Source organism: Phaenicophaeus curvirostris, chromosome 3, assembly GCF_032191515.1.
Source record: "Phaenicophaeus curvirostris isolate KB17595 chromosome 3, BPBGC_Pcur_1.0, whole genome shotgun sequence".
Taxonomy (NCBI): Eukaryota; Metazoa; Chordata; class Aves; order Cuculiformes; family Cuculidae; genus Phaenicophaeus; species Phaenicophaeus curvirostris.
This window is the reverse complement of record NC_091394.1, coordinates 98,774,456-98,795,503: the sequence shown is the minus strand read 5'-3', so window position 1 is coordinate 98,795,503 and position 21,048 is coordinate 98,774,456. Positions and strand designations below refer to the sequence as shown.

Sequence of the window (21,048 nt, the reverse complement as noted above, 5' to 3'; positions counted from 1 at the left end):
TAAGACACAAATTCCAGTACCCTCATCGCCTTGGCCTCTGCTACAATTTCTCCAATCTTTCCTTTTCTTTCGGAGACAGGGAGACCAGAACTGGATACAAGACTCCAGATGCAGCCTCACTGCGACAGACTAGAGGGGAAGAGAATCTCCCTTGACCTGCTTGCTACACATTACTTCATGCTCCCCAGGAATCCGTTGGTCTCCTTGGCCACAAGGGCTCGTTGCTGGCTCACGTTCAGTTTTTCATCCACCACTACGCACATGTCCTTCTCCACAGGACAACTCACAATCCATTCAACAATGAGCCCATATCCTTCTTTACGAGTTCTTCCATCCAGGTGAAGAACTCGACACTTAATCTTGTGGAATTTCGTGATGCAAACACAGGCCTGTGTCCCTAGCCTCTCAATGCCCCTCTAGCTGCCACACCTTTCCTCTTGGGTATCCATCACAACACCCAGCTTGGTGTCATCTGCTAACTCACTAAGTCGCACTCAAGCCCACTCTCCCTGTGCCTGACAAAGACGGTAAATAATCCTGGTCCCACTGCAGAAACCAGATGGACACTGCGCATTACTGGTCTGCACCTGAACATTGAGGTATTGACTGCAACACTTGGAGTGGAAAACTCCTGCATATTCCTTACTCACCAAGACATCCACCCATCAAATCCAGATCTCTCCATTAGAGAGACAAGGGTGCTGTGTGCAACAGAATCAGGTACTTGGCGCAAGGCCACAGAGATGAGATCTGTTCATCTTCCGTTCTCCATCAACGCTGTAGTCCCATTGCAGAAAGCCTTAATACTTGTCAGGAACAATTTGCCTTTTGTGAAGCCCTCTTGCCTTTCAGCTGTCGCCTCCAGATTTTCCATCTTCCTTCACGTAATTTCTAGCAGGATCTGCCAGGATTCATGACCACGGCAGGCACAGAGGTGACACTGACAGGCTGGTAGTTGACCTGGGTCTCCCTTCGGCATCTTTAAAATGAGAGTTACCACCTGCCACCTTGCTGAGGGTTCACTCCATCCCACCGCTCATGTCATTGCGAAGGATGCTGAACAGATTTCTTCCCAAAGATCCAGTTCCTGCGCTACATTAATGGAGATTTCCCTCCATCAGGATGTCCTGCCACCCATCACAAGCCCCTGGGCCCAACCATTCAACCACTTTGCAGTTCAACTCGCTGGTCACTTATGCAAAGCATGCATTTCGGTCTTTTCTAGGAGGATGCAAGGGGAAAAAACACCAAAGGTTTCACTCAAAATTCAAGGTAAACACAAGCCTTTGTTCTTTCCCCCTCTACAGACCTACTCACTTAAATGCAGAAGACACGTAGCTTGGTCAAGCATGATGTCCCCTTCAGAAATCCATATTCATACCTCCTCACCAACTTCTCTGACCAGCGTCGATCAGTGGTTTGCGTGGCTACCAGCAATTGTCATTTCCTCTTCACAATGCACCCACAAACCACACGACAAAAGTGCTAAGCAATGGCCTCACTGACACCATTACACCTCTCCTACGCTTCGGTCACCTCTTGCGCCTGCCCTGACACACGTCAGCAGCACCAAGTCTTCAGCCTCTAACACTCTCACTTCAAAGATGCCGCAAATACCAAGTGGTCACGTCCTCAAGAGGAGGACATGACATTGAAGAACTGGGGCAAGGAAAACACACCCCACCTCATGACTCGCCACGCTGGGCCAGGACACAGCTGCTGCCTGCAAAATGCACTCATGCACAAAGCCCGTCCCGCCCCTCGCGCACCACCATAAAAGCTGGTCCAGCACCTCTCTCCCTCACAACCTTCTCCACACACCTACACCTCTGCCCTCAACAAGGTGAGTCTCAACTCCCTGAGCCTCCTCCTCCTAACCCACCTCCTCCCTCTCTTCCACCACGCTCTTTCCCAGACCCACCAGCCCACAGGCCTCCCCACAACCACGAACCCCAAAGACCCACCCAACGCCTCCCCATTCCCTTGTCCTCCTCACAAACCAACCTCCTGACCCTTGCTCAACCCCCTCTCTTCCAGGGACCCTCCACACCACACCCATGGCCTGCAATGACCTCTGCCGCCCCTGCGCACCCGCCCCGCTGGCCAACAGCTGCAACGAGCCCTGTGTCAGGCAGTGCCAGGACTCCTCCGTCGTCATCCAGCCTCCCACCGTGCAGGTCACCCTGCCAGGACCCATCCTCACCTCCTTCCCCCAGAGCACCGCCGTCGGGTCCTCCGCATCGGCCGCCGTGGGCAGTGAACTCAGCTACCAGGGAGTGCCCGTCTCCAACGCGGCCTTCGGCTACGGCTACGGCTACGGCTTGGGAGGCCTGGGCTGCTATGGTGGCAGAGGTCTCGGCTGGTTCGGTGGCAGGAGAGGCTGCTACCCATGCTAAGGGTCCTCTCCACCACCCTTGACACCAACCACTCACACCCTGGAAGCCACACCATGGGATGAAGATGCACGTCCTTGCGCCTCGAACTTGCTCCCTTCCACTTGACGCTTCTGTCTTCTCTATTTCCGCAACCACTCAATAAAGTTTTCCTGCATCCCAGCCTGAGAAGCCTCCTCTTCTTTCTTCTCCCAAGCTTCTTCCAGCCCCACCCAGCACAAAGCCAGGGCTACAGTGGCCATTGGGGTGGCTAGAAAGAGATTACAAGCTCCTCCCAGGCTCTACGTCCCAAGCCACAAGAACAACACAGAGCAGCACGGGGACACTTCCAGAACATGACATAAGCCCTTCGCTTGCCCAGACAAAGCTTGTCCCTGCTCATGCACCACTATCCAGACCTCTGACGCCAGCTCCCCAGGAAAGCAGACACTTGACTCTCTTCCCCAGGACGACTCTCTCCCCACCACAGAAGCAAAATCACAGAACTGCAGAATCACAGAATGGTTGGGTTGGGTTGGAAGAGGTCTCTGGAGATCTCCCAGTCCAACCCCCCTGCTAAAGCAGGGTCACCTCGATCAGGCTATACAGGAATGCATCCAGACTGGATTTCGGTATCTCCAGGGAACAAGACTCCACTCCCTCTGGGCAGCCAATTCCAGTGCACCATCACTCTCACAAGAACAGCATTTCCAGATGTTCACCCAGAACATCACAAGTTCAATTTTGTACCTGATGCCCCTTGTCCTGTCGTAGGGAAACACTGAAAATGATCTGGGCCCCTCCTGTTGGCCGAGGCCCTGGCGATAGTCATAAGCAGTGATAGGAGCCCCTCGTCCTTCTCTTCTCCAGGGTAAACACACCCACGTCTCTCAGCCTCTCCTCATAAGACACAAATTCCAGTACCCTCATCGCCTTGGCCTCTGCTGCAATTTCTCCAATCATTCCTTATCTGTCTTGAGTTGGGGAGCCAGAACTGGATACAAGGCCCCAGATGCAGCCTCACTACAGCAGAGCAGACAGGGAGGAGAATCTCCCCTGACCTGCTTGCTACAAATTACTTCATTCTCCCCAGGTTACTCTTGGTGTCCTTGGCCACAAGGGCTCATTGCTGGCTCACGTTCATTTTTTCATCCACCACTACGCACACGTCCTTCTCCACAGGACAACTCACAATCCATTCAACAATGAGCCCGTATCCTTCTTTAGGAGTTCTTCCATCCAGGTGAAGAACTCGACACTTGATCTTGTGGAGTGTCATGATGTACGCACAGGTTTGTGTCGCTAGCCTGTCAATGCCCCTCTGGCTGGCACACCTTTCCCCTTGGGTATCTATCACAACACCCAGCTTGGTGTCATCTGAAAACTCACTAAGTCTGCACTCAAGCCCTCTCTCCTTGTTCCTGACAAAGACAGTAAAGCATCCCCGACCCCCTAAAGACACCAGATGGACCCCGCACATCTCTGGTCTCCACCTGGACATCAAGGCATTGACCGCAACATTTTCAGTGGAACGCTCCTGCATATTCCTTACTCACCAAGACATCCACCCATCAAATCCACATCTCTCCATGATATAGACAAGGGCGCTATGTTCAACAGTATCACATGCTTTGCGCAAGGCCAGGTAGATGGGATGACTTGCTCTTCCCTTCTCCCCCAGTGCTGTAGCCCCATTGCACAAAGCCTCAATACTTGTCAGGAACAATTTGACTTTGCGAAGCCCTCTTGCCTTTCTGCTGTCGCCTCCAGAATTTCCATCCTCCTTGACATAATATCCAGCAGGATCCGCCAGGATTCGTGACCATGCCAGGAACAGAGGTGACACTGACAGGCTGGTAGTTGGCTTGGGTCTCCCTTTTTGGCCTCTTTCAAATGAAGGTTATTATCTGCCACCTTGATGTGGCTTCACTCTACCGCACTGCTCAGGTCATGGAGGAGGATATGGAACAGGGTGGAACCCACCGATCCCGTCTTGGGCTACACCACTTGAGACTTCCCTCCAGTGGGATTTCTTGACACTTATCTCAAGCCTATGGTCTCAAATATTCAACCACTTTGCAGTCCACCTCACTGGTCACTTAGGCAACACATACATTTTTATCTTGTGTAGGAGCATTACAGGTGAGAAATCATCAAAGGCTTTACTCAAAACTCAAGGCAAACACCAGCCTTGGTCCTTTCCTTATCTACAAACCTTGCCACCTTCATGTAGAAGACACAGATGCGTGTCAAACACAACGTCCCCTTTGATACGACATGCTCAGGACTACCCACAACATTTTTGTCTGTTCTGTATCTGACAGCTCTGGGTCTGCCTGCATGAGGTGCCTTCTTCCCAATGTAACCACAAACCACACCACATGAGTGCCACACGATGTCCTCACTGACAACATCCCAACTCTGCGATGCTTTCATTGCCTCATCTTCCCACCCAGACATTCACCATCACCACGAAGAATTTGACCTCAAAACCTTTGCCTTAAAAGCTGCCTCCAGGGCCAAGAAGATGACATGACATGTTGATGACCTTCCTGCCTGTCCTGATTCTGGCTGAGCTGGGTCGGGCTGCCAGGAAATGGGGTCAGATCATCACAAAACACCCACAAACCACACAAGAAATGTGCCAGGTGATGACCTGACTGACAACATAACACCTCTCCAATGCTTTGGTCTCCTCTTGTGCTTGCCCTGGCATGCACCATCAGCACCAAGCCATTTACCTCTAAGAGTCTCGCTTCAAAGATGCCGCCAGCACCAAGTGGACACGTCCTCAAGAGGAGGACATGACATTGAAGAACTGGGGCAAGGAAAACACACCCCACCTCATGACTCGCCACGCTGGGCCAGGACACAGCTGCTGCCTGCAAAATGCACTCACGCACAAAGCGTGTCCCGCCCCTCGTGCACCACCATAAAAGCTGGTCCAGCACCTCTCTCCCTCACAACCTTCTCCACACACCTTCTCCTCCACACTAAACAAGGTGAGCCTCAACACCCTGAGCCTCCTCCTCCTGACCCACCTCCTCCCTCTCTTCCACCATGCTCTTTCCCTGCCTCACCAACCCACACTCCTCCCCACCGTCATGCTCCCCACAGACCCATCCCACGCCTTCCCACTCCCCTGCCCTCCTCACACATATCACCCCTCGCACACCCATACCCCACTGCTTGCTCAACCCCCTCTCTTCCAGGGACCCTCCACACAACACCCATGGCCTGCAACGACCTCTGCCGCCCCTGCGCACCCGCCCCGCTGGCCAACAGCTGCAACGAGCCCTGTGTCAGGCAGTGCCAGGACTCCTCCGTCGTCATCCAGCCTCCCACCGTGCTGGTCACCCTGCCAGGACCCATCCTCACCTCCTTCCCTCAGAGCACCGCCATCGGATCCTCTGCATCGGCTGCCGTGGGCAGTGAACTCAGCTACCAGGGAGTGCCTGTCTCCAACGGGGCCTTCGGCTATGGCTATGGCTTGGGAGGTCTGGGCTGCTATGGTGGCAGAGGTCTGGGCTGGTTCGGTGGCAGGAGCGGCTGCTACACCTGCTAAAGGTCGTCACCATCACCCCTGACACTGACCACCGTCACCCTGGAAGACACACCATGGGTTGAGGATGCACCTCCTTGCGCCTCAGACCTCATCCCTTCCACTAATCGCTCCTGCCTTCTCAATTTCTATCCCCCTCAATAAAGTTCTCCTGCATTCAAGATTCAGACGCCTCCTCTCTTCTTTTCTTTTGAAGTTCCTCCAACCTCACCCAGCACAACACCAAGGCTACAGTGGCCGTTGGGGTGGTTGGAAAGATGTTGCAATCTCCTCATATGGTTTATATCCCCAGCCACAACAACAATACAGAGCAGGGGAGAGACACTTCCAGAACATGACACGAGCCCTTTGCTTGCCCAGACGAATCATGCCCATGCTAGCTCACCGCTATCCAGACCTCCGATGTCAGCTCCCCTAGGTAACAAACTCTTGACTCTTCCCCAGGACGACTCTCTGGCCACCACAGCAAGCAGAATCGCAGAATGGTTGGGCAATAAGGCATCTCTGTAGATCATCGATGCTAGCCCCCTGCTACAGCAGTGTCACATCAATCAGGCTGTACAGGAAGACATCCAGATGATTTCTCTTCTCAATCTTCTCTTCTCCAAGCAAAAGCAACCGAGGTCTCTCAGCCTTTCCACGTCAGAGAGAAGCTCCAGCCCTTTTAATCACCTCCATGGCCTCCACTGGACTCTCTCCAATAGTTCCTTGTGTTTCTGGAGCTGGGGATGCTCCACCCCAGGACGTGTTTAAGGCCAGATTGGATAGGGGCTTGGGTAACCTCATCTAGTGGGATGTCCTTCCCCATGGCAAGGGGATGGAACTAGATGATCTTTAACATCCCTTCTAACCCCAACTCTTCTAGGATTCTATGCGGCCTCTCTAGGGCAGAGTAGATGGGGAGGAGCATCTCATTCAACCCTCTTGCTACACTCTTCGTGACACACTCCAGAATACCCTCAGTCTTCGCCACGAGTGCACATTGCCAGCTCATAGTCAGTATGTCATCCACCACGAGCCCCAAGTCCTTCTCCACAGGACTGCTCAAAATCCACACATTGCCCAGCCTATAAACTTTTCTAGGAGTTCCTCAAACAAGGACAAGGACCTGGCACTTGGCACCTTGCTGAGGGTGCACTCAATCCCACTCTCTGCATCCCTGGCAGAGATGGCAAATAAGACTGCTCTGTCAGTCTGACCTCAGTGCCAGGGAAAGTCATGGAACAGGTGATCTTGAGTGCTATCATCAAGCACGTGCAAGAGAACCGAGTGATCAGGCCCAGTCAACACGGGTCCACGAAAGGCAGGTCTTGCCAAACTAACCTGATGGTCTTCTATGAAAAAGAGACTCTCCTCCTGGACGAGGGAAAGGCTCTGGACGTAGTTATCTTGGACTACAGTACAGCCTTTGACACAGCTTCTCACAGCATTCTGCTTCGGAAACTGTCAGCCTCTGGACGGGACGGGTGCACATTCTCCTGGGTGGAAAACTGGTTGGATGGCCGGGCCCAGAGAGTGCTGGTAAATGGAGTTAACTCCAGCTGGAGGCCAGTTCCAAGTGGGGTTCCCCAGGGATCAGTGCTGGGCCCAGCCCTCTTCAATGTCTTTATCAATGACCTGGATGAAGGCATCGAGTGCACCCTTAGCAAGTTTGCAGATGACACTAAGCAGGGTGGAAGTGTCGATCTGCTGGAGGGATCTGAACAGGCTGGACCGCTGGGCTGAGACCGGTGGCAGGAGGTTTAACAAGGCCAAGTGCCGGGTCCTGCACTTGGGGCACAACAACCCTGTGCAGCTCCAGACTAGAAGGCTGGCTAGAAAGCTGCCTGGAGGAGAGGGACCTGGGGGTGTTGGTTGACAGCGACTGAACATGAGCCAGCAGGGGCCCAGGTGGCCAAGAAGGCCAATGGCATCTTGGCTTGGATCAGAAACAGCGTGACCAGCAGCCACAGGGAGGTTTCTCTGCCTTTCTACTCAGCACTGGTGAGACCGCTCCTTGAATCCTGTGTTCAGTTCTGGGCCCCTCACCACAAGAAGGATGTTGAGGCTCTCAAACGAGTCCAACGAAGAGCGACAAAGCTGGTGAAGGGCCTGGAGAACAAGTCTTACGAGGAGCGGCTAAGAGAGCTGGGGTTGTTTAGCCTGGCGAAGAGGAGGCTGAGGGGAGACCTCATTGCTCTCTACAACTACCTGAAAGCAGGTTGTGGAAAGGAGGGAGCTGGTCTCTTCTCCTAAGTGATTAGAGACACGATAATAGGGTAGGGCCTCAAGCTGCACCAGGAGAGGTTCAGTCTTGAAATCAGGAAAAAACATTTCATGGAAAGGGTCGTTGGGCACTGGAACAGGCTGCCCAGGGAGGTGGTTGAGTCACCTTCCCTGGATGAGCTGCTGAGGGCCATGGTTTAGTGACTGATAAGAAACGTTGGACTTGATGATCTACTGGGTCTTTTCCAACCTAGTCATTCTGTGATTCTATAAAAACTGAAAGGAATCCTAAGAACTCCCTGGATAAGAACCAAGAGAAAGAGTAATCCGCTCATCAAAAGGCCATCTCAATTTCATAATTTTATGAGATTCCTCAGCAGAAATGGAAATCAAAACTAATGACACTGCAGACGCCCTCACAGCTATTCAAGCTGAAGTGACATCACTGAGCAAAGCGGTCTTACAAAATCAAATGGGTTTAGAGATATTAACGGTGCAAATGGGAGGAGTATGTACCTTAATAAACACAAGTTGCTGCACCTACACTAACCAATCCGGAAAGGTGACAAAAGCCATAGATGACATTGGGAAACAAACCAAGGTTTTACACGAAGCAGCACAAGACAGTAATTCTTTTGCTTTTACTGAACTGTGGGAAAAGCTCACCTCTTGGTTACCTAACTTTCTTTGCCTCAGACAATTGTTTGCTTTGATAGTTGCTTTAATGATTTTAGGGCTTTTATTGCATTTTATAGCTAAATGTTTAATAACTTGTACTGAAGGGGCTATTAATGATTACAAACAATGGAAAAAACATCAACTTTGCCAGGAGACAGAATTGAGAAAATAAGAAGAGCGTCAATACAGAAAGGAGCCTTTAAATAAGTAGAAGACTTTACTAACAGGCTAGACAAAGGTGGGAAATGAAACAAGGCATTCTTCAAAACAAGGCATCCTTCCAAACAAGAAAGTGTTATCAGGAGCACCGGGTGCTCAAGCCAGAGCTGTGCGGTAGTGCTTCAGTGAGCAAGGAGACCGTCCAAGGAGTAAGTAGCTGCTTGTTACAGAATACGGTGTGCAAGCTAGGAGGAGAACCCCCTTGCACCCCAGCACTGCTAATAAAACAAACCTGCTTTATAACTCTCCCGAGTTGATAAGTTCGATTCCGCGTCTCAGCCAGACGCTGAGCAGCACATTCGGGGGTCACTGAGCTATGGAGGCAGCTGCAGGCTGGGAGTGCTGGGGGTGCACTCATGAGCCACCATGGGCCCCTCGTCCTTTAACTGCTCCTTGCAGCTGCCGCACTGCAAGGACCTGGCCTCTGTCCACCCCCTCGCCTGAGAAGGACTATCCTCCTCCTGTCTGTCGCCCTCAGCACCACTCGCAGGCCCTGCTGCACCCATGGTTGTTTATTCACGTTCTAATTCTGGCTGTAGGTCTTGTCACACTCGCCACACTCCCAGGGCTTCTTCCTAGTGTGGATGCACTGGTGGTTGACTACAGCTTGCGTCCCTCAGAAGTGGAGGTTGCAGTGGCTCAGGCCAAGGGACGCTCACTGGTGTGGATGTGCTGGTGCCTGATCAGAGAGCCCTTCCTGCTGAAGCTCTCGCCACAGTCGGTGCAGGTGAATGGGCGCTCGCCAGTGTGGATGCGCAGATGGACGTTTAAGGTGCCCTTCCTGCTGAAGCTCTCGCCACAGTCGGTGCAGGCAAAGGGGCGCTCGCCAGTGTGGATGCGCAGATGGCTGTTCAAGTGGCCCTTTTGGACAAAGCTTCTGTTGCATTCAGTGCAGGCAAAGGGGCGCTCACCCGTGTGGATGCGCTGATGAGTGATCAGGGAGCTCTTCGCTCTGAAGCCATTTCCGCACTCAGCACAGGTGAAGGGGCATGTGCCTGTATGGATGAGCTGGTGCTTGGTCAGGGAATTCTGGTGGCAGAAGCTCTTTCTGCAGTCAGCACAGGCAAAGGGGCGCTGGCCCGTGGGGATGTGCTGGTGACTGATCAGGTGACTCTTGACCCTGAAGGTCTTGTTGCACTCTGTGCAGGAAAACGGGCGCTCACCCGTGTGGATGCGCTGGTGCTTGATCAGGGCGCTCTGGTGCCTGAAGCTCTTTCGGCAGTCAGTACAGGCAAACGGCCGCTGGGCCTTGTGAATGCGCTGGTGACTGATCAGGTCACTCTTGCGCCTGAAGGTATTGTTGCACTCCGTGCAGGTAAAGGGCCGCTCACCGGTGTGGATGCGCTGGTGAGTTAGGAGGTTGGCCCTTTTTTTGAACCTCTTTTCACAATGGGCACAGGCAAAGGGGCGCTCGCCAGTGTGGATGCGTTGGTGTTCGGTCAGGTTGCCCTTGCGTCTGAAGCTCTTCCCGCAGTCAGCACAGGTAAAGGGGCACTCGCCCCTGTAGCTCCACTTCTGCATGGCCAGGGCTGTCCGGCTTCTGAAGTTCTTGTTGGACTTGGAAGGGTTGTTCTCCAGCTGCTGAGGGTCCAGCACATCGTGGAGGTGAGCGTGCACTGATATGTCCCCCCGACTCCCACTCAGCTCCCATTCAGGTGAGCCCGCACCGTGCCTGCTGCTTGACCTGCTCCTTCCCACGGACGCCTGGGACACGCCTGGCACAGGGCTCCAGTGCCTCTGCAGCGCCCCAGGGGGGTCTGGCACACATGGCGTCTGCCCTCGCTCCAGCTTGCAGATGATATCTGGCTTGATGGTGACCCAGCCTGTTGGGGAACAGACAGAAGCACCCTGTGTCACGCTGCCCAGAAAGTAGCATGAACCCCCAGCACCCACAACCCCAACAGCCACAGCCCAAACGTCTCCTCCCACTCCACTCCTCCCTCAACATTCAACCCGGCTACCATTCATCCTCCCTTCCCTTCCCTGCGCCTACAGCCTCCCCTCGCATCACCCTCGTCACCTTCGCTGCTCTCCTGCACACAGGACGCCAACAAAGGGCTCAAAGTGGCAAAAGGAGAGGTTAAGACCAGACTCGGGGAAGCATTTCTTCCCAGAGGGGGCTCAAACCCTAAAACAAGCTTCCCAGAGACCCGCTCAAGGCCCTACGGCCGTCAGGCTTGGAGAGGCATTTGGACAATGTCCATAATCCCGTGATTTAACAGCTGCTCATCCCTGAAGGGCTCAGGCACTTGGACCCAGGAAGCCCCGTAGGTGCCTTTCTACTGAAAATGGATCCCATCCCATCCCATCCCATCCCACCCCACCCCATCCCAACTCACCCCACCCCATCCCTCCAGCCCAGCAGAGCCGCAGAGAGTCCTCACCCAGCGAGGCGACCATCTCGTAGGTGTCCAGCAGCACCTCCCGGTAGAGCCGCCGCTGCCAGCCCGTCAGCTCTGCCCACTCCTCGCGGCACAAGTAGATGGCCACCTCCTCGAACGGCCCCGCCATCTGCAGCAAGAAGCACGCCCGGCTCAGCACTAGCGAGGCTCGGTCCCAGCCCGCCAGGAAGAGGCGGAACCCGTGGGGAGAGACCAATTGTGCGACGGAAACGCTTCGCCTCCAGTCGGTTCTTTCCGGCGCTGGAGCTGCAGGCAGAGGGGGTGGCGGGGAGGCGAGGCGGGGAGTCTTTCTGGGCCCCCTTCCTTCTCGTGCGAGCAGCAGGGCTCGAGGTGCTTTTCGGCAGGCGTGTGGGGCGGCATCCGGAGCGTCCCCGCTGCCTCTGGCCGGAGCGATCTCGGGGCGAGGCTCCGTCTCCCCGGCGAGAGGCAGCGGCGCGGGGTCCAGGCTGCTCCGGCAAGGGGGGGTCAAGGGCAGGCGGCGCAGGGGCTGCGGCTTCCAGCGCGGGGGAGGGAGAGGGCGCAGCCCCCGCTGCTCTGGCGGGGGTCCCTAAGGGGGCTGGGGCCGGGGAGAGCTGCCTCTGTTAGCAGAATGACAAACACATAACCACACTAGGAGGTTATATGTGGTGCTTTATTTCGAGGCCCCGGGAACCAGGGGTACGCACCCAAATCTGGTTCCAAAGACCGTCACATCGCGTTCGCTTTTTATTCTCTAAAAGTTTCGCAATCTATTGTATATTCAACAGGTTACTTCATTATCTAATACATATGCATAGGTAGGTTACTTCATCGCCTTATTGCGACATCAGTCTCTATTGCGCCTGCGTAGCCCCCTCTGGTGGTCGTCCTGATGAAGTAAGTAGTCTTCCTCAGATGAAGTAAGTAGTCTTCCTCGCATTGTCTTTATTACATCTTGTTCTTTTGGCAAACTCGTCGGTTTTTCTTGGCTGGACCCGCACTTATCTCCACTTGACCGCTCAGGTATATCTTTCTTGCCTCCTGAAACCTATTCTTCTGTCCTTCACAAGATTTATGATGGTCTTTTGGCTGCTGCAGGTGTATGTTCTACTTGGGTAGGGTAGCTAGTACGTACTTTTCCTAAGCATACCTGGATCCTATTTGTTACATGAGGTCCTTTGAGCAAGCACCTCGGGTCTGTTGCTAGGATACGTTAAGAATCAACAGAATCATGAAATTTTACATTCAGTCTTAGTTCCTGATTAGTCGATGATCAGTATTTTATTCTACTTTAAGTGTAACTTTCCTAGCATTTCCCCCCTTTGAAAATACTTCATCTTAGCAAGTATTTTCATTTTATGTAACTGTTTCTTGGTAAGTTGATGGGGGTATTGGGTGCTGTGGATATTCTCGTGTCACTGCTCCAATAATTTTGTGTGTCCAGTTTTGTTTGCGAGTAATTTCTCTCTGGATACACAAATATACCAGATAGATTGTAAGGAATATAAGCAAAAGTGTGAATAACGTTTGAATGAGAGAGTGTATCCAGCCAGTAAGATGGATGCCTAATCTATCAAATAATGCCCCAACCCAATTTTGACCAATTTCTTCTTTCTCTTTTTCAGCTTCTTCTTCTATTTTTCCCAATTGCGAGATATCATATTCCACATCGGCTGTGACATTAGGTATATGCACACAGCAGTGATCAGTTCGATCTTTGAGATATCCACAGACACCATGTTCTTTTAACAAGAGCATGTCTAATGCCATTCTGTTCTGCAAAGTCATTTTCGTTGTCGTCTGTAGTTGCAAGTTTAAATCTCGAAATCCCTTCTTTGTTATTTTTGCCAATCTTTCAGTTTGTCCAATTAGTTTGTAAATCATTTCTCTATTACGATACGTTGCTATTTGGGCAAAAAGGGATTCTAATGCCCATCCCACTTTAACTCCTGTCTCAGGCTCCTGCCAAGTGTCATCTATGTCTCTAATATCATTTTCTATGTCTCTTTTAGCACGAATTTGTAAAGTTTCCAATTTACCTCTGAAGGGGGATCGCTTCCAAATTGGGCACAGGGTAGGCAACCCCAGAGTTATTTCTTTAACTGGACCCTCCATTGATAAATGTGTAGTCCAAATTCCATTATTAGATGCCCAAACAAAATTACCCATACTGTGTACTGTCGAATATTTACAGTCTATTCCATTAACTGGTACTTGTATTACCTTTCCCCCGACCTTAAATCCCCGACAGGCACACCCCACTATTAGAGCCATTTTAACTGGAGGTATGGTGATCTCTTCAGGGTCTAGGTCACAATCTAAAATTTTAGAACAATTCTACCATGGAACGCTATCAATAGGATCTCTACTGATCCGGCCATTTACTGGTAATTTGTCACTACTTTGTTTTCCTGTCCATTTAAAACACCAAGATGTTTCTCCTCCGTATTGGAATTTTTGTAAAATACTTGTTGACCAAACTGTGTCCCAATTTTGTTCTGTATCATTTCTTTTCTGGCACACCCATTCCATTGTATTTCTTTCCCTCATTATTTCTTTTATTTCATTATATGAACACCATCCTACATCTTTAAATCGTCCGATACGTGTGAACTTATAGTTTGGTAATTTTTCACAATCGCTTCGACTTCCTGCAGTTCTCCACTCCCTTCTTATACTTATTTTCTGTTTTTCCTGTATGGGTGTTATTATTTGTTTACATTCGGTTTTATTTTCTTTTACCTCTGGGAGTGGGAAAGTTAATATTCCCCAGCTTATCGGTTTTCCAGCCGTTTTTGGTAAAGGCAAGCATGCTGTAATCTTACTTGTATTTTGCATTCTAGCAAAATCCTTGATTAACCCAATCATCAAATTTTCTTCAGCATCTTTCTTTTGAACATAAATCTCCTGGGGTGCCTGGGTCAGTTCTATGGCTCGTTTCACTCTGGATTCAGTAATATTGATTTTGCTATATCCAAAGGTAGTAGCATTTTGATACTGGCATCTGTAAGTTCCCAAGTCGGATCTTTTTATCCCTTTAATAATCTGGACTAATATTCCTCCCAGTCTCAATTCTATTGAGTGTCTTTTATCACTTAGAACTGCTTTTCCTTCCTTTATCCATCTAAATTTCTCAGGCTGGGGGTCCTCTAGGAGGCAGTAAATAAGTGCCTCACTACCCAGAGGAGCCGGATAATGTGTATGCCCTGCTTTTATTCCATGGTCTTGAAGGGGATCTATTATCAGTGTTCTTTCTCCATAGTCTACATTACTTCCTGCTCCCACAAAACACCTATATTTTCCTTGGTCAGTCAAAGTTAAATTCGTCAGCTCCAGTTTTGTCTCACCTCGTATGGGATTTCGCGGATAAAACTTGTTCGATACTTTCCCTTTAAGTTTCCATGTCCCTTGTAGTTCTTGTTTGTAACCATCTAACCCCGAATTTTTGCTATCATAGATTGTTTCAGGTGCTCCACAAGTTCCAGACACCTTTTCCCAAAAAAATCTGAATTAATTTCCTTTTCATTGGGACATGACTTTGAAACCTGCAAGACAGAATGGCATTTTGTCCAATGGTATACTTGCTTGTTTCTCTCCTATATGGGATTTTTAGAGATGTGACACCTATTATAGGTATCAAGGACTAAACTATAATCAAAGTCCCGTACTCGAAGTACGACATTTTACTTGCTTTTCAACTTCAGTCTCGTTGGTCCGACTACTTCGACTCTCCAGTCCTTGGGTGCCTTCTTCATTCGTGTGTAGTGGATCCAAGAGTCTATTCCTTTTACCTTTACCGCAGTGAAAGTTGTTAGCAGCACCAGGTACGGTCCATTCCACCGTTCCTTCAGTGGTTCTTCACTCCAATCGCGGACGTAGACCTGGTCTCCCGGTTCAATTTCATGTACTGAATTCTCTAATGACACCGGACGGTTCCAGATCAAGGCCCTTCGTAGCTGTGTCAAAGTTCTACCAAGAGATAACACATAGTTGTACACATCTTGGTGTCCTTTAATATGCATGTTTGGGTTTGGTTGTGGTGACTCATATGGTTTCCCAAAGAGGATTTCATAAGGACTCAGTCCCATCCCACTCCTAGGCTTTATCCTTATTCTTAGAAGGGCTATTGGTAATGCATGGGGCCATTGAATTTTAGCTTCTTGGCATATTTTACTGACCTGTCTTTTTATCGTCTGATTCATCTTTTCTACTTGTCCACTAGATTGTGGTCTCCATGGGGTATGGAGACTCCAGGAAATTCCTAATGCCTTACTTACTTCTTGTACAATTGTGGCTACAAAGTGTGGGCCCCTATCAGACGATAGACCTAAGGGAACCCCAAACCTAGGGATAATTTCCCTCAACAACCATTTCACTGTTTCTTTGGCTTGATTGGTGCGACAGGGAAAGGCTTCTGGCCATCCAGAAAAAGTGTCGACCCCAACTAACAAATATTTGTACCCTTGAGCTTTAGGTAATTCTACAAAGTCTATTTGCCAATAATCTCCTGGTTCCATGCCTACTCTGATGTGTCCCATTTCTACTCTCCTCCTAACCACAGGATTATTCCTCAAGCAAAGTTCACATTTTGAATTTACAGATTTTGCCATTGTTAACATCTGTGCCGAAATTATGCTTCGTTTCAGATAAGTCACTAATGCTTCTGCTCCTCAATGGCACTTTTGATGTTCTGCCTGTAGAATTGCCCGCATAATGACAGGAGGTACAATTATTTGTCCAGTTGTAGTTACGTACCATCCTTCAGAATTTAGGTTTGCCTTCATTAAATTGGCCAATTTCTTGTCCTCTTCCGAGTATTTCGGTTTCTGTGTCAGGTAATCTTGTAAAGGGCTTACCTTGGTAGGTATCAAGGCCATCATCGTCTGTACCTGTCGTGCTATCCGTTGAGCTGTTCGATCTGCCAATGCGTTTCCTTCGGCCACCTTAGAGTCTCCTCCTTGATGTGCCTTGCAATGCATGATCGCTACCTGCTCCGGTAATTGCACAGCAGATATCAAGTTTAAAATTTCTTTTTGGTATTTTATATTGGTTCCCTGCGAGGATAATAATCCTCGTTCTTTCCATAAAGCTCCGTGTACATGAACTACTCCAAAGGCATATTTTGAATCTGTCCATATGTTTACTCGTTTATCTTTGCCTAATTCTAATGCCTTTGTGAGGGCTATTATTTCTGCCCGTTGTGCTGAGGTCCCCACCGGTAGGGCCTGTGCTTCTATTACCATGCTCTGTGTGGTCACGGCATATCCTGCATACCGCGTTCCATTCTCCACGAAGCTACTCCCGTCTGTGAAGAGCTCTTGATCAGGCTGTTCGATTGGAGTATCTTTCAAGTCCGCTCTCGTTGCATATGTGTGTTCTATGACTTCTATGCAATCATGTTCCAAAGGACCATCTTCTGTTGCTGCACCTAAAAAGGCTGCTGGGTTTAACAGGTTAGTTGTTTTCAAACTTACATCATCTTGTTCAGTGAGTATGGCTTGGAACTTCATCATTCGGCTAGGGGAAAGCCAATGCCCCCCTTTTTGTTCTAAGACTGTTAACACCATGTGAGGTATATAAACTTCAATGTTTTTTCCTAGAGTCAATTTTCTGGCTTCTTGTATCAGAATTACAGTTGCTGCTACGGCTCTCAGGCAGGATGGCCAACCTGCACTAACGGGGTCCAACTGTTTAGAGAAGTATCCCACTGGTCGTTTCCAGCTTCCTAATTTCTGTGTTAAGACACCCAGTGCTAATCGTTGTCTTTCGTGAACAAACAACTGGAAAGTCTTTGTTAAATCCGGTAAGCCCAATGCTGGTGCCTTAGTCAAGGCCTCTTTTAGTTTCCTAAAGGCCTCCTTTTGAGGTCCCTCCCAAATGAGATTAGGCAATTTTTGTGCCTCATACAGAGGTTTTGCTATAAGTCCATAGTCCATTATCCACAGCCTACACCACCCTGCCATTCCCAAGAATGTCCTCAGTTCATGCAAGTTCCGGGGTTCTGGAATTGCACAAATTGCTCTAACACGATCCGTTCCTAACCTTCGTTGTCCCTGTGTTATCTCACATCCAAGATACAATACAGTTGTGCATGCAATTTGAGCTTTTTCTCTTGAAACCTTGTATCCATTTAGGCCCAGTTGGTTTAAAATCTCAATAGTCACTTGTATGCATAATGATTCTTGTTCTGTTGCAAGGAATATGTCATCTACATATTGTAACAAAAGATACTGTGTTCTTGGTACCTGAATTTTTCCTTGCGTAGTCTATATCTCCAATTCTTTCGCCAGTTGGTTTCCAAAAAGAGTTGGGCTATTCTTGAATCCTTGTGGGAGCCTCGTCCACGTGAGTTGCGTTTTTCGTCCATTATATGGGTTTTCCCACTCAAAAGCAAAAAGTTTCCTACTATCTTTGTCAAGGGGAATGCAGAAGAAGGCATCTTTTAAATCAATTACTGTAAACCATTTATATTTTTCCTTCACAGATGTCAACAATGTATATGGGTTAGCTACGACTGGATGTATATCTTTCGTAATATTGTTGATGGCCCTCAGATCTTGTACTAACCTATACTCCCCATTTGGTTTCTTTACTGGAAAGATCGGAGTATTATATTCTGACTCACATTCCTCCAATATTCCAAATTTTAAAAATTTTTCAATGATTTCTACTATTCCGTATCGAGCTTCCATTTTTATGGGATACTGTTTTATTCGTACTGGCCTTGCTCCCTCTTTTAACTCCACTATTACCGATTGAGCAGTTTTTGATTTTCCTGGTATACTTGTTTCCCAAACTGTAGGGATTACTGCCTCTTCTACCTTCTTGGGTATCTGAGGTTTGGGATTTTCCTTCACTACTAAAATCTTTCCTACGTTCGATTCTGGGACTTGCATAATCAATTCTCCATTTTCAAAGCTGATTTTTGCATTTAGTTTAGATAACAAATCCCGTCCCAGAAGAGGAACCGGGCAGTCGGGTACATATAAGAATTCATGTGTTAATTCCTTTCCCCCAAATCGTAACTCTAAGGGTCGCATGAATGGCCGTATTTCCTCTTTCCCTGTGGCCCCCACTATTGTAGTAGTTTTGTTTCCTATTTTTCCATATAAATCATTTAAAACTGAATATGTTGCGCCAGTATCCACCAAAAATTGCACCTCTTCCCCTCCTAATTTTATTTTCACTAGGGGTTCACTGCTTTCTAAATCTAGTCAGCTTTGGTTTCCATAATTTCCCAGAACCATCATTTTTGCTGCCTCTGCATTTCTAAATGAACTCCCTGTCTGTCTTATGCTTTGTGGACATTCATTTTTCCAGTGTCCTTCCTGCTTGCAGTACGCGCACTGGTTGAGCCCTAATCTGGCCGGATAATTGAGCCCAAATCCTCTTCCCCGTCCGCGCACCATTCCTCTTCCCCTACCTCGGTTCCCAAATTCATTCTGACCTCTACTTTGCATCACCGCCAATAGGTGCCGTTGCTGCCTTTGTGCACTATCTTTTTCACGATTGTTGTACACCTTCCAGGCAACTTCCAGCAATCTATCTAAGTCTCGCAACTCCGCACCCTCTAATTTTTGCAGTTTCTTTCTAATATCATCTTGCGACTGTCCTAAGAAAATCAAAGCTAACTGGGCTTTAGCCTGTTCTGTCTCCACGTCCAAATCAGTGAATTTCCTAGCCACTTCTTTCAACCGCTCTAAAAATGCAGAGGGAGACTCCGTCTTCTCCTGTTTAACACTATACAGCTTTGACCAATTAATTGTTTTGGGCATAGCATTCTGTATTCCAACAACTACCCATTCCTGGTACCTTCTCAAATTCCTCATTCCTCCCATAGTATTATAATCCCACATGGGATCTTCAAGAGGAAAGTTCTGATCAACCGTCCCAGTGACAACACCCTGTCTAATATCTTCCCTGACCCGCTCACGGGCAGTTCTCAACACCATCTCCTTTTCTGTAGAATCCATCAAAGTGTCCAATAACACCTGAATATCATTTCAATTAGGATTTTGAGTCTTTAGAATCATTTTTACTACCCTTGCTACCTTATCTGGGTTTTCTCGATAAACTCCAGCAGACTGTTTCCAAAGCATCAAATCTCCTGGCGTAAAAGGCACTTTAACATATACTGGACCCTCCGCTCCAACCCCCTGACGCAGTGGTGCTAGTAATGCCTTAGATGGCTGACGTCCAGCCTCCCTCCCCTGGATTTCTCTTTGCCGCGTTCGATGAGAGATCGGAGTACCTGGATAAATTTGTTCCTCCTCATATTCGCATTTTCTATCCTCCCCCTTTCTGTCCCTCCCCTCATTACCCGATCCCCCCTCCCTGGGGTCTGGGGCTGAGGGGGTTATCAATAAATCAAAATCATCATCTTGCTGATGTCGTGAAGCATTTTCTACTGCTAAACATTTTATGCACTTTTTCTCAGCCACACAACCATCACATTGCCCATTTGATTTTACACTGACAACCATTAGTCCGCATGCTCTTTTCCATTCATCATTCCGCCTTAAAATAAAAAACAGTTCTACATATGGTACTTCATCTCATTTTCCCTCTCGTCTACAAAACAACATTAACTGAAAAATCGTATTATAATCTAGAGTCCCATTTTCTGGCCAATGAACCTGGTCTTCTAATTCATATTGTGTCCACCAGACATTACAATATTCAATCAACTTTCCTTTTTGCATATCCTGCCCAAATCCTCCCTCCTTCCAGTGACTCAAAATACATCCTAATGGAGATGACTTAGGTATTGACATTGTGGTTGAGGTTTTGTTTTTTCTTTTTTTTTTTTTTTTTTTTTTTTGCTGGTTTTTTAGTTTTTTTTTTTCTTCCTTTTTCTCTTTTTTTTTTCTCTTTTTACCACAAACAGCTTAGAATGGATTAACTAGACAGGAAAGTATAAATTACTGAGAGCAGAACAAAACTACAAAGTACCAGAAATACCAGAATTCCGGAATTACCAGACCAGACTACTGATGCCGAACCTGCAGAGCTTTCGCCGCTGTCTTACGGACGGCGCCTAGGCTTCCCGTCGGAGCTCCTGAGCCCAACCAAGCGCAGCTTTCGCCGCGTCTAACAGGCAGGCTTTACCAGACCCTTGAGCCTAACCAAGCGCAGCTTTCGCCGCGTCTGACAGGCAGGCTTTACCAGACCCTTGAGCCCAACCAAGCGCAGCTTTCGCCACGTCTGACAGGCAGGCTTTACCAAACCCCAAATGGTACCATTCCAGATAAAGCACCGTGTCTTACCAATATCCCTGGTCCGTCGGGAGCAGCGGAGGTCGGTCGCGGTCGATGGCTCCCCGAGAATCACTCGGTGCCGGCTGGAGCAGAATCGATGCGCGAGCCGCCTCAACAATGCCCGCGAGGTCCCACCTGGGTCGCCAAAAACTGTTAGCAGAATGACAAACACATAACCACACTAGGAGGTTATATGTGGTGCTTTATTTCGAGGCCCCGGGAACCAGGGGTACGCACCCAAATCTGGTTCCAAAGACCGTCACATCGCGTTCGCTTTTTATTCTCTAAAAGTTTCGCAATCTATTGTATATTCAACAGGTTACTTCATTATCTAATACATATGCATAGGTAGGTTACTTCATCGCCTTATTGCGACATCAGTCTCTATTGCGCCT

General features: G+C 48.9%; 5 protein-coding genes across 6 annotated transcripts in view; 3 read left to right on the top strand and 2 right to left on the bottom strand.

Moving 5' to 3' along the window:
* Positions 1-21,048, bottom strand: part of LOC138719462 (feather keratin-like) — a 101,496-nt gene that overhangs the window by 46,306 nt on the left and 34,142 nt on the right. The window lies entirely within an intron of this gene.
* LOC138719451 (feather keratin-like) overlaps positions 1,812-21,048 on the top strand; it is a 72,080-nt gene continuing 52,843 nt past the window's right edge. The window contains exon 1 of one of the 2 annotated variants that reach the window (XM_069854798.1): positions 1,812-1,843. The gene's annotated coding sequence lies outside the window, so the exon portion shown is untranslated. Of the gene's footprint in view, positions 1,844-5,350; positions 5,375-21,048 lie in introns of those variants that run through there. The other variant, XM_069854796.1, reaches the window with a different exon arrangement.
* On the top strand, positions 2,058-2,396 carry LOC138719454 (feather keratin-like). The gene has a single exon (XM_069854802.1). The coding sequence runs from the start codon at positions 2,058-2,060 to the stop codon at positions 2,394-2,396; it is 339 nt and encodes a 112-aa protein (XP_069710903.1).
* On the top strand, positions 5,605-6,084 carry LOC138719458 (feather keratin-like). Its single transcript, XM_069854806.1, has one exon. The coding sequence runs from the start codon at positions 5,605-5,607 to the stop codon at positions 5,935-5,937; it is 333 nt and encodes a 110-aa protein (XP_069710907.1). The 3' UTR covers positions 5,938-6,084.
* LOC138719445 (gastrula zinc finger protein XlCGF57.1-like) lies at positions 8,860-14,984 on the bottom strand. The gene is made up of 2 exons (XM_069854786.1): positions 11,421-14,984; positions 8,860-10,859 (listed from the first exon to the last, which is right to left on the bottom strand). The coding sequence occupies exons 1-2, from the start codon at positions 11,545-11,547 to the stop codon at positions 9,676-9,678; spliced, it is 1,311 nt and encodes a 436-aa protein (XP_069710887.1). The 5' UTR covers positions 11,548-14,984; the 3' UTR covers positions 8,860-9,675.